At 39.2% G+C, this 12333-nt stretch overlaps 2 protein-coding genes across 3 annotated transcripts; both read right to left on the bottom strand.

Moving 5' to 3' along the window:
- Positions 1-3133: 3133 nt before the first annotated feature.
- Positions 3134-5216, bottom strand: LOC134819769 (testis-expressed protein 26-like). 2 transcript variants are annotated; one of them, XM_063829908.1, is made up of 5 exons: positions 4972-5216; positions 4517-4595; positions 4156-4310; positions 3810-3998; positions 3134-3451 (listed from the first exon to the last, which is right to left on the bottom strand). In XM_063829908.1, exons 1-5 carry the CDS (start codon positions 4996-4998, stop codon positions 3356-3358), a joined length of 546 nt encoding a protein of 181 aa, XP_063685978.1. In that variant the 5' UTR covers positions 4999-5216; the 3' UTR covers positions 3134-3355. The 2 variants fall into 2 exon arrangements, with proteins under 2 accessions (XP_063685978.1, XP_063685976.1); XM_063829906.1 differs by lacking the exon at positions 4972-5216 and adding an exon at positions 4718-4889.
- A 747-nt stretch (positions 5217-5963) lies between these two features.
- Positions 5964-9790, bottom strand: LOC134819427 (solute carrier family 22 member 3-like). Its single transcript, XM_063829374.1, has 7 exons — positions 9648-9790; positions 9204-9305; positions 8379-8651; positions 7970-8174; positions 7671-7812; positions 7407-7499; positions 5964-7290 (listed from the first exon to the last, which is right to left on the bottom strand). Exons 1-7 carry the CDS (start codon positions 9720-9722, stop codon positions 6456-6458), a joined length of 1725 nt encoding a protein of 574 aa, XP_063685444.1. The 5' UTR covers positions 9723-9790; the 3' UTR covers positions 5964-6455.
- Between the last annotated feature and the right edge of the window lie 2543 nt (positions 9791-12333).

The following is a 12333-nucleotide window of genomic DNA, read 5'->3' as shown; positions in this document are numbered from 1 at the left end:
TATAAACCCTGTTCAGGATCGGTTCGGTTCTAGCTGCACAACTGAACCAAACCTAGTTGAATATCAGCAGCGTAACACTGCCAGCTTTACCTGTTGAATCAGGTCCAACAAAATTACCAATCAACAAACCTTGTCCTGGAGCCCAGTCTCCCCCTCCAGAGTCCGTCTCCTCCAAGCTACAGCACCAAGAGAGGAGGAGCTGGTAGTGGAGACAGGAGTCCACAGGTTGACAGTTGCAGCTGTTATCTCAGGGCTCTGATTTTCTCTTTTTTGGGAGTCCGCTGATCTCTGGGGGTGACGTTTCGGCTGTACTCGTTTACCGTGCTTACGTACATCATCTTTAGATTTGCTGGGGGAATTGGGAAATGGAATGGCTTGGTGGTAAGAATGAGCTTCGCCGCTTCGGGGTATTAGGACGAAACTATCAGCTACTTTTTCAAGTATGCGACTTCAAACAATCTGCTAGCTGTTTTCCTTAATAAAATCTGTTGTTTTACTAACAACTACTCCAACTAACCTTTTCTTTATGTGATAAGATCCTCGCACCTTTTGAGTGCGTGGTTTTTGGTTAATCCTCAGATCTAAACCAGTTCGATCAGCCTCGTTCCTATGGTGATGTAACTATGGTGATGTAACTATGGTGATGGGCCATGACAGATTATGTCAAATTATTACATTTAACTGTTAGCAGCAATAGTCGGTGCTTTTAAATATACATGTTTGCATTGGAGGGCGACAAAGTCATCAAGGCAAAATAATCATGAAAAGCAAGATTTTCATAGAAAACCAACTGCTTGCATGACAAGATAGTTGCTGCAAAACTAAGTTACACCTACTTGGCCATCTGACTTGCAAACAGGGACAGTGGACTCCTCTTTAAGGGACCGACAAGACCTAACCTCCAGTCATTCCGCTTTCAGATCACGTGTCAAGAAACAGATACAAACACAACGTAATCACAGCACATATGTGTAACTGCATGTGTAAGCTCGCAACGGAATACATCCACAGCTTCCGGTGAAAACTAATCTCTACCCAGAGTATCTGAACTCTGATAGATCTGTAAAAGGGAACACTGCGAGCACCACTTGTGAGCAGTGAAGATCTGGGAGCTGTTTTATATGGATCTTTTACATTTTTAAGTACGGTCATGTGGCAATGTTTAGAGACTCTCAGATCATACTCTCGGTTAAAACCAGTGTAGGTAACTTATTATGTCAACTCTCTTAGAACTTCCATTCCACAGTTTAGTGTTAACATGAGATTACGGCGAGAAAAAAATCACCTTTGTAATTTACTATCCCACAATCACGGTACCTATTCATTATTCTTGGTGTGACCTACACAATGTACATTGTATAATGTACATTTAATGTACAGTACAACAGTACATTATGGTCAGGAGACTTTTCTCCACAAATCCATCTAAAAGCTCACTTTTAAAGCACTCTAGTGCAATCATACCTGGTATTTTGTTGAATCTCCACATTGACTTCGTAACATATTAGCCGAAATAAACATTTTCTTGTCGATATATAACCCTGCTAACTACCTTTCCAACTTTCTGTTCAGGTAGTGTTAACTGTTAAGTAGTGTTCAAAGTGCTACTTAACAGTTAGATATCATGTTTTAGTAAAGACCTACTACCTTGTGCTAAATAACCACTAATAAAAGCGTGATAAGTTGGAGCAAGCAGTTTGTAACTACTTTAAAACTTAAAGCTTAAAACTAAATAGTGTATTTTAACAGAGAAGCACGGGACGGTTAATGTTATCACCATATTCTAGCTCACTACTACTCACTACTACTGCTACTCATTACTATCACCACTTTACAAGTTACCATCATATTCTAGCTCAACTACACACCATGAAACTGTTCCTGGTATTATCCCTTGTACTGTGTGTGGTGGCTGCTGCTGAAGAAATGGATCTGGAATCTATTGAGATCCTCTCACTCGAAGAGAATGAGACTCCGATAAGTAAGGGAGGGATTTTTTTGAGGTCTTTACTGTTCTAGAATATAATGAAATATGGTTATGTTATAATTGAGTAGTTGGGCCAATAATGCGTTCCCTGAAGACTTGACAGTTTGACAGTTGACATCTTCAACCGAAACCGCTTCTACCTGACCAAAGTTGTATAGAGAAACGTGTCCTCATTGACAACTTCAACTGATCACGTGTGGCTATATCTTGTCGCTATATATCGTGGTCATATCTCGTGGTTTTATATAGAAGCTCAGTTGTATAACGGTTGGGAACTTTTCAGTGGACCTTGAAGCGGACACTCCTCTTATCGACGAGACTGACGAGATTGTTTGTGAGTAAACACGCTGATTCATTCCTTTTAAATACCATGCTCTATTTTCAAAACAACATGCTGAGAAGTGCTACTTGCTGCACTGGATGAGTTCTGTTCTAATTTCTCGGTTTAAGTTTAACTGTTTTGGCTTCGGCTGTTTAGAGGCAGAGAGAGATTGGTAATCTTAAGCCAGTTTGTGGAGAAATACTACCCGGTGCTCCTGCAACATATTATACTATTATACTTACTAAATAATGTTTCATTTTCCTGCAACATATTATACTATTATACTAACTAAATAACTTTCCATTTATTACTTTACTAAACGGGGCATTAGTAATAAAATCTGACTACAGTATACAGATACCTGCTTAAAGAAAATAGGGTTGGGCAATGCTTAGAGTTACCAAGGCGATTTGAATAACAATTATTGGCATGATTTCACCAGAAGCATAGCTGTAAATAAAATTGGCAGATGATATTGAATATTGGTATTCTATAAATAATATAATCACAATAAATGATAAAACAATGTGACAGCAATTTCTTCAAGATTTAAACCAGACATTTAAAATTACAGCGATTGATGCAAACGTAGTGGCTCACATGACGTCTAAAGACACAGAGGAACTAAAACCTGAGAGTATCATTGACCTTTACGATAACACGGAGAGTGTGGAGCCTAGCACCATTTAGTTGGCATCATGCCAACTCAACCATGGTTTTACATTTTCCGAGATATGCCATTGTTATTGAATTTTTTCCCGAGACATGTACAACTTTTGAATTTTACTTTTGTGATTTATCAGTAATCAAATCAAATTCAGAAGTAAAAGATGAAAATTGAGTTTCTATTATCGCATTTGATTAACTAAAGGGATTGAATACTTTCATAAAATACTTTAAAACACGATTCAAATTCTTTCAATGTCCACTTGAAGAGCAATTAATATCTCATATCAAGATGAATTCTGAAGCCCGAAAAGATGTATTGTTAAATAGTTACGGCAACTAAGCAACGGAGAAAATTGCCATTCTGAGTTGTCGGAGAGTTATGCAGTGCCGAACTGTGTCGTGTAGGAAGTGTTGGAGGAAACAGTCAGGGATTGGGGGCTGTGTTGCACTGTCGGCACTATTCCAATAGCGCTCTGAAAGGTTACCAGGTCACGGTAGTTAACAATAGTTTCAGTTAAAATTCAAACCATTGAAGCATTAAGTTATTGAAGCATTAAATTTGTACAGAATGCTTTGTAGAATTATTAACCATTAACATCAGCATGCGGCCAACATCTGCTGTCTCCATAAAATATATTAACATGTCACATTTAACAGTGCTCAAGTAGAAGATTCAAAGTTTGCACAATTAAATTTGACACAAACACATATGAATATTAATGACCGAACAAGCATGACGCGAGAAAGAAAGTTGGCGTGCGACTTGAAGTTACTAAAGTATGTGTTGCTACGTAACCACTTGGCTATGTTACCAGGTAATGTATGACATACCTTATGTTTTTTACCGTTGCACCCATAACGAGTTGTATTGCCCTGGAGATTTTCATCCACTTTAGGTTCGTTGTACGAGTGTCTCATGCTGGTGTCCTTGTAGTAGTTTTTTTTAGAGTCCGTCCTCAAAGCAGCCATTCTCTCTTCGATATCCCCAGCCTCCTCGGGTTGCGTTCCCAGATAGTCTTGCTGAAAGTGACTTAATTATCTTATCTTATCTATTAATTAGAACGATTTACCAGGGGGAAAATAGTAATCTATTATAAGATGTAAATGTAACTGTTACAGTGTTACGATCATCAATCACGGAACCCTTTCAGAAGTTACAAGTTGTATAATGCCGTACCTGGTATGAAGAGGCAAGTTGTTTCTTGAAAACCTCCTTTAATTTGTCTTCATCCAGAACAATCTGCTCCTCCCTGGCGCCTCCTCGAGGAATCTTCCACTCCAAAAACTCTCTGCTGGGATGCGGATTGTTCCTTCTGAAGCCGCTGTTCGTCGCTGAAGCGATGACATCTTGAAGTCTTGCCAAATCGTGTTATTTCGCAGTTTATTCGACATTTTAGAGAGTAATTATTAACGAGTTAGCGCGTGAAAGTTTCTTGGTCGATCATTACAACTGATGATCAAAACGGCGAGGTTTACATTCTTACAGTACATGTCTGTACTACGATTTGACCGTCTGCATTGACAAGGTCTAAATTTACCTGAATAAATAGGTTGTGGCTTGCTAAAATCTTTTTCAGAAAACTCCGATCCATAAGAAGTCGAATTCTCCATTTTCATCTGAAATATTACAGTGTCAAAGTGGGCCTGGGCACACTGCACATACAATTTTATTTCCAGTTCTACGTATTTGTGATTATTAAGGTAAAGTCATAAATCTAGAAAACGGTCTCATTCATTACATCTGTGAGATTATAAGGTGCGGTGGGTGGTCGTATGAGTGTGGCTGACGACATCCCGGGGCCATGCTTAAAAGCCGCTTGGTATGTTGTGCCTTTCTTCATTCTTTCTGGAGAAAGTTTTGGTAACCACATGACTTTGGTGCAAAATGTTCTATGGCCTGCTTATGATATTGAAATGAAACATGAACATCACACGAGTTTTTCTTTGGGTGATTGGCATCATAGTGATGCAGGAAGTTGCAATGAAAACTTACTCCCTTTGATGCTCGAGACATAATCATGATTTGGCTGATATATTCCCCGGAACAATATAGATATAAAAAAAAATTTTAACGATTTAAATAGATAAAACGAGAGTGTCAAAACAGCGAATAGTTTCAAGCAGATGATGGCGTTAGACGAAATATTTGAGCATAATATCAAAATATCGGCAGCCGTCCTGAGGAGGATTGCACGTCAAAAAGTTTAGCAAACTCTAGCGACAGTGCATGCAACCTCTTTTGATGGCCAGAAACTATTTAAATTATTTATGAGCTTAATGACCAGTGTGCTGCCGTGTCATGTGCTTCATTTGAGGTAATTATTTAAACAATTGATGCATAGAATCTTGTAGAAGGGCAGCGTCTATCTGCAATCTGCATTGAATAAAAGTCATTTTAAAATTGCGGTAAAAATTTGAACAAAGCCTCCACGATCGTGGCTACACAACTTAAGCATGAGTTCTAATGAATGAAAGGTCACTTCAAATGAAACATATAAAGTATCAACGTACTGAAGAGTAACGCAGTTAAACTCACATCAAGCTGCTCCTTCATCAAACTCATCGGAAGAAACTTTATGAAACTGCGAATCAATCTACACTACAAATTTAATTAGTAGTTGTGTAACTTAAAAGTCACAAAGTCGCTGATCCTCGCTCAAACGTTTGCTTTTACCCTACTTCACGCTCCAGCTAGAGTTTAAGCGTTCATTAGACGCTTTTGATAAAGATCGAGAGGTATCTAACTTATAAGCAAGCTTGTTAATTGACGTAACAGCGATCGACTAAACGATCTTCGGACTGCTAGATCGTAATTTCGAAACAATTTCACGCAAACTCGACCCACCATTACCTACTTTTAATTCTATAGCTTTTTGTCGTCAACGGACGCTGGGAGGGGTGAAATGCTAACGGGTAATTAGCATTTTCAATGATCATCTCTCAAACAAAATTGAAGTAACGATAAGAAAACTTTAAACGAGTGAATATTATTCATGAAACATTTTAAACTTTATATACAGCAAAGTTAAGAATAGTATACTTGCTTCCAATAAGAATACAACTATCTTAAATATAGTCGTAACCCGTTTTCATTTTCCTCTGCAAGTTATAGCTTCACAAGTCTAAAACGATTTTCTCAAATTACAAGAAAGTACTTGAAATCGTTCAATACTGTTTAATTTAGCGAACAATGTATTTTGTACTTCAGATTATTCAGTAGTCAATACTTCGATAGATCGAAAACCGATCATTGTTGAGCTGATTAATACAGACGATTGGGAGCGCTCAGAAACCGTTTATTTGCTAGTTTGCTGTTTAATCCAAACTGTTGGTGATATTTCTGCTCTTGCATGGACCATTTTTAGCCACGATCTATTTTCCAACTTAAGAGATAAAGCAGCTTGTCCCCCATTTAAGATTGCCTCTGTCAACGTCCAGCCGGAGAGTTAGCAAACCCACTGAATTTCTGCTCCAAGCTCACAGAACTGTAGCTGTGTTATTTTGAGCTTCGGACTGTAAGTCTGAGTAGACGGCATCATCGTTATTTATATTCATGTTCTTGTAAACATCGAAAAGATGATCTGGTAGGTTCCAGTTTTTCGTGTCATGGATTTGAGTGGAAGCACCAATACATATCACAGCGATCACAAGCATGATGATCACTGATACCATGGGGGACGCAGCGAAGAACAAGAGAGCTGAAGCCAGGACGACACCAACTGAACAGGATCCGAGCCCCAGGCCAAACATGAGAGTTCTTATGGTGGTCGGGGACAGTTCAGCGGTCCACAAAGCCAGGATCATCTTGGCAGCGGTGATGCTCATCTTCGCTCCGATCAAAATGGCGCCTCTCCGAATATCCCAATCCTTGACCACTTCGTACTGCACCAGAGAAACAGCAGAGCACACGGCGAATATGACCAGATTCAAGATGTAAGAAAACTTCCTGCCGAGTAACGAGGTCAGCACTGCGACTCCAATAATTGCTGCTGGTACTTCTGCCCCGAGCGCCACGATAAAATTCGTCTTCCTCAACAATGCGTAAGGGATTTTCCCCTCGTCAGGGTTACCGTATTCCCCATAAGTATCGATTGTGAGGAAGATGTGGTAGTAAGCCATGCCGACGAGAACCCAGTTTAGACAGAGCAGACAGCCCACTCTCTGGTACTTGGGCTTGAAGAAAGACATGACCTTTTCTCGAGCTTTGATGACCGGTATGGCAGGCTGGACTTCTGGGTACTGTTTTCCGTTCAGGATGGCAATTCGTTTCAGAACCATTGTTGCGACATCATCTTGCCCTTTTGCTAGCAGCCTGAATTTGGTGTTCATGAACAATTATGCTTGTTATGTCATCTGCTGAAGTCACTTATTTCGCAATTTTAAATAGAAATTGATGAGTTAATGGAGGAACAGAAAACAATAACTTACCAGTAAGGAGATTCTGGAACTGCTGCGTAAACAAAGATGAACACCAGAGAAACCATCCCAACACACACCATTTTATATCTCCAGTAGTCCCACCTATAAGATACAAACTTTAGATTTTAAAGACTGGAACTTGAATAATGGGTAAAATCTCAATGTATTGATATTTGATGCACATATTATATCAACTAGCTACCTCGCAAAATCTGAAGAATTGCTTTATCAATTGGTCACTAAAAGTTGTGTAAAAAATAAAATGTCACTAACGTCTCATTGATGTAGAAAACGATCAAAAGCCCAGCAGCCCCGAATATTCCTTGTATGGCGATAGCTAGGGGTCTCCATTTTCGGGAGACCAACTCCACAATCCAACAGAAGTAAAGCAGTTCGTAACCAGCTATACTTGCTCCTGTTAGACTTATTTATTAGTCGAAATACTCATGAACTGAGTTTTAAAATTAAGTGGTAAATGACAATCTGACAATCAATATACAACCGTCCAATTGCACTGCTAATTGGAAGTAACGACGCTTAAAATTTAAACCTGTCATTAACTGCACTCTCACCTAGCAGGACACGAAGAATGACGAACAAGATATACTCCTGAGCAGCAGCACTTATAACAGAGGCCACCATGGAGGTGAGCAGAGCGGAGAGGAAGGGTGTCTTCCGTCCTGTCGACCATCCCATCATCCCGAATATGAAGCCCCCAATAATAACGCCAGGACAGAAGTATAGTACGTGAGTGACGATTGTGTGGCTGCCGCATGCCTGGGGAGAAATGTTATTAACACTCATCTGACTGGTGTGTTCCTTGTTTTGGGTATAGAATAAAGTACAGTAGCTGTACAGTAGCAGTATTATTAGGAAATTAAGGAGAATAATATAGATCCTACTAATTCAGTAATACCACTACTCTAGTCTCTATTCAGTTACCATCATGGTTACCATTACAGTTTACAGAATATAAATTACCTGATTATAATCAGAGAGAGCAGTGTGGTTCCTGTTCAGCCACTCGAAATCACTCGAGCTCAAGTTAGATCTGCAGAGAGTCGTCAGATCGTAGTGAACCACACTAGACTCAGACTCGTTGTCACATGTGACCCCCGTCGCCGGCTCAGTCTTCTCCATGCACGTGCAGGATATACACCTCCAGGGTGCTGAAGATTCCACGAAGGTCATGGAGAGGTTCTGCACGGAGACGTAGAGTGCACCGCCTAGTCCCAGACAGAGAATCAGGAATATCTGGAAACGGTTGAGGCATTAGTTACTGCAGCATTGGTGACTACATTATTAGTGACTGCAGCATTAGTGACTAAAGTGATCTTTAGCTTTATAGTTTTATAACTATTTAAGGTCTCGACACATTATTAGGTCTAGAATCTAGAATCTGGATAATATATACCATGTAATATGGTAAGTGATTTTAAATTTATGATTTAAAATTTGTGATTTTAAATGTGCAAAAGGTTCTCAGATACATATATTTCGAAGGTCGAGAGTCTGAAAGTGCATTGTTTGTTACCATGGTAGGGTCTTCAGTATAAATCTAGTAAGACTCCATGGAATGTAAGCAGTCAGATACTTTATGTTAAAAAAATGGCAATTCAATTTCCAATTCCCATAGAATTTTTATTTATTTCAAGTTAAACAGACCCAGATATTAAAATTTCAGTGTATCAACCACGAAATTAAATTTTTTTAAATTAAAATTTAAAAAAAAACAAAAAAAACCACGAAATGAAGTTTAGGTAAACGTGGTAACCTGGTAAATAACATGGCAACCGCGTAACTAACCTGGTAACGAGCGAAGCCTCCAGACCTGCTCAAAATCTCGTCGATCTTAAGAATCTGTCTGTCGTGAGGGTTTGACTTCTTTCGGCTACCCTTGCTTTTTTCCTGAAAAGATCAGTCTTTAGTATTGCAGACTCAATCATTAACACGTCGTGCGAATGTAAACAACAAATGTAAATTAACAACTAGAAAATTCTAAAAAACAACAAGAACATATTATCCGGAGTATTTGTAGGATTTCAAGGCTTTCAACTTGGCATGTGCTGACTTCGACAAAATGTCTTGCTCTACCTCTTATTTCAAGGTAAAACGATAACTGTCATACACAATTAACAGATAATAATAACCTAATTAAACAACAACAGTATAAAGTGAGCAAAACACACTTAAAATCTAACTTGTTCTCAGGTCAAATAACGTCCGATAAGGTAACAATAACAAACTCACTATTTCACTCTCCATCCTCTCCAACGTCTCCAGATCAGTCAGCTTAGTTCCAATGAGGTCCTCCGCTACACCCATCTCAGAAGCATGAACAGAGCAGTGAGCTTACTGATACTTCTAACTGAGCAGTGAGCTTACTGATACTTCTAACTGAGCAGTGAGCTTAGTGATACTTCTAACTGAGCAGTGAGCTTACTGATACTTCTAACTGAGCAGTGAGCTTACTGATACTTCTAACTGAGCAGTGAGCTTACTGATACTTCTAACTGAGCAGTGAGCTTACTGATACTTCTAACTGAGCAGTGAGCTTAGTGATACTTCTAACTGAGCAGTGAGCTTACTGATACTTCTAAATGAGCAGTGAGCTTACTGATACTTCTAACTGAGCAGTGAGCTTACTGATACTTCTAACTGAGCAGTGAGCTTACTGATACTTCTAACTGAGCAGTGAGCTTAGTGATACTTCTAACTGAGCAGTGAGCTTACTGATACTTCTAAATGAGCAGTGAGCTTACTGATACTTCTAACTGAGCAGTGAGCTTACTGATACTTCTAACTGAGCAGTGAGCTTACTGATACTTCTAACTGAGCAGTGAGCTTACTGATACTTCTAACTGAGCAGTGAGCTTACTGATACTTCTAACTGAGCAGTGAGCTTACTGATACTTCTAACTGAGCAGTGAGCTTACTGATACTTCTAAATGAGCAGTGAGCTTACTGATACTTCTAACTGAGCAGTGAGCTTACTGATACTTCTAAATGAGCAGTGAGCTTACTGATACTTCTAACTGAGCAGTGAGCTTACTGATACTTCTAAATGAGCAGTGAGCTTACTGATACTTCTAACTGAGCAGTGAGCTTACTGATACTTCTAAATGAGCAGTGAGCTTACTGATACTTCTAACTGAGCAGTGAGCTTACTGATACTTCTAACTGAGCAGTGAGCTTACTGATACTTCTAACTGAGCAGTGAGCTTAGTGATACTTCTAACTGAGCAGTGAGCTTACTGATACTTCTAACTGAGCAGTGAGCTTACTGATACTTCTAACTGAGCAGTGAGCTTACTGATACTTCTAACTGAGCAGTGAGCTTACTGATACTTCTAACTGAGCAGTGAGCTTACTGATACTTCTAACTGAGCAGTGAGCTTACTGATACTTCTAACTGAGCAGTGAGCTTACTGATACTTCTAACTGAGCAGTGAGCTTACTGATACTTCTAACTGAGCAGTGAGCTTACTGATACTTCTAACTGAGCAGTGAGCTTACTGATACTTCTAACTGAGCAGTGAGCTTACTGATACTTCTAAATGAGCAGTGAGCTTACTGATACTTCTAACTGAGCAGTGAGCTTACTGATACTTCTAAATGAGCAGTGAGCTTACTGATACTTCTAACTGAGCAGTGAGCTTACTGATACTTCTAAATGAGCAGTGAGCTTACTGATACTTCTAACTGAGCAGTGAGCTTACTGATACTTCTAACTGAGCAGTGAGCTTAGTGATACTTCTAACTGAGCAGTGAGCTTACTGATACTTCTAACTGAGCAGTGAGCTTACTGATACTTCTAACTGAGCAGTGAGCTTACTGATACTTCTAACTGAGCAGTGAGCTTACTGATACTTCTAACTGAGCAGTGAGCTTACTGATACTTCTAACTGAGCAGTGAGCTTACTGATACTTCTAACTGAGCAGTGAGCTTACTGATACTTCTAACTGAGCAGTGAGCTTACTGATACTTCTAAATGAGCAGTGAGCTTACTGATACTTCTAACTGAGCAGTGAGCTTACTGATACTTCTAAATGAGAGTAACTAACCGTCTTCTTTTACAAAAACGATCTAATGACTCTTGCTAAAGTTACAATTACAACGGTTAGATAAGATTCCAGATTACTGCATTTACGAATATAATCGTTAATGGTTAAGAGCTATAAACGAATAGAATCGTTAATAGTTAAGAGCTATAAACGAATAGAATCGCGAATAACTAAGAGCTATTAACGAATGAAATGACGAATTATCAAGAACGAATAAAATCCTGGCTAATTAAAAGCTGTGTAAGGTCTTAACTATTAGTGGCTTGACAGCGGTTCCAAAACCACAGTAATGCAAGGGAGAATTACCGTGCATTAGACGTTGGTGGACAGAAATAACACGCTGTTAATTGAGTCATATAAATAATTAGATAAAAATGTATACTGGTGCGGGGTATGAAATGTGGTGTTATTAATCAACGAAAGCGGCCCGGAACTAAGATGTGAAATACGTATATTTAATATTTCTCCTCATAGGCCCGGAAACGACACCTAAATTTAAAATAAGACACGTAATTGTTTTAACCGGAACGCGCGTTTACCGTTAAAACTTAAACGAGCACTTTATCGTTACAAGTAACAAAATGGCTCCCAATTCCGGATTATAGGCTTTGGGGTTTTATAATCCAGACAGATCGCTCAAATCCAGGCTCGTAATAATCGATGATTACAATGTCTTTGCAGACCAAGTAGACACTAGCAGAGGGCCTAAAGTATTATTCCGAGTCTGTTATAATCGGCTATCCTGATAGAAGTAGGTCCGTGAAGCTGGACCACACCTTGTTTACTAACGGTAATCAACCAAACTCATACCAGCAAATCGGCTTCCATCTCAATTATAAATCTTGCTAATTCACTCTAAGTCTCAGAGCCA

The sequence above is a fragment of the Bolinopsis microptera genome, chromosome 8 (assembly GCF_026151205.1).
Source record: "Bolinopsis microptera isolate Bmic1 chromosome 8, MBARI_Bmic_1.0, whole genome shotgun sequence".
NCBI lineage: Eukaryota > Metazoa > Ctenophora > Tentaculata > Lobata > Bolinopsidae > Bolinopsis > Bolinopsis microptera.
The sequence above is the reverse complement of the archived record's forward strand: the minus strand, read 5'-3'. Positions and strand labels throughout refer to the sequence as shown.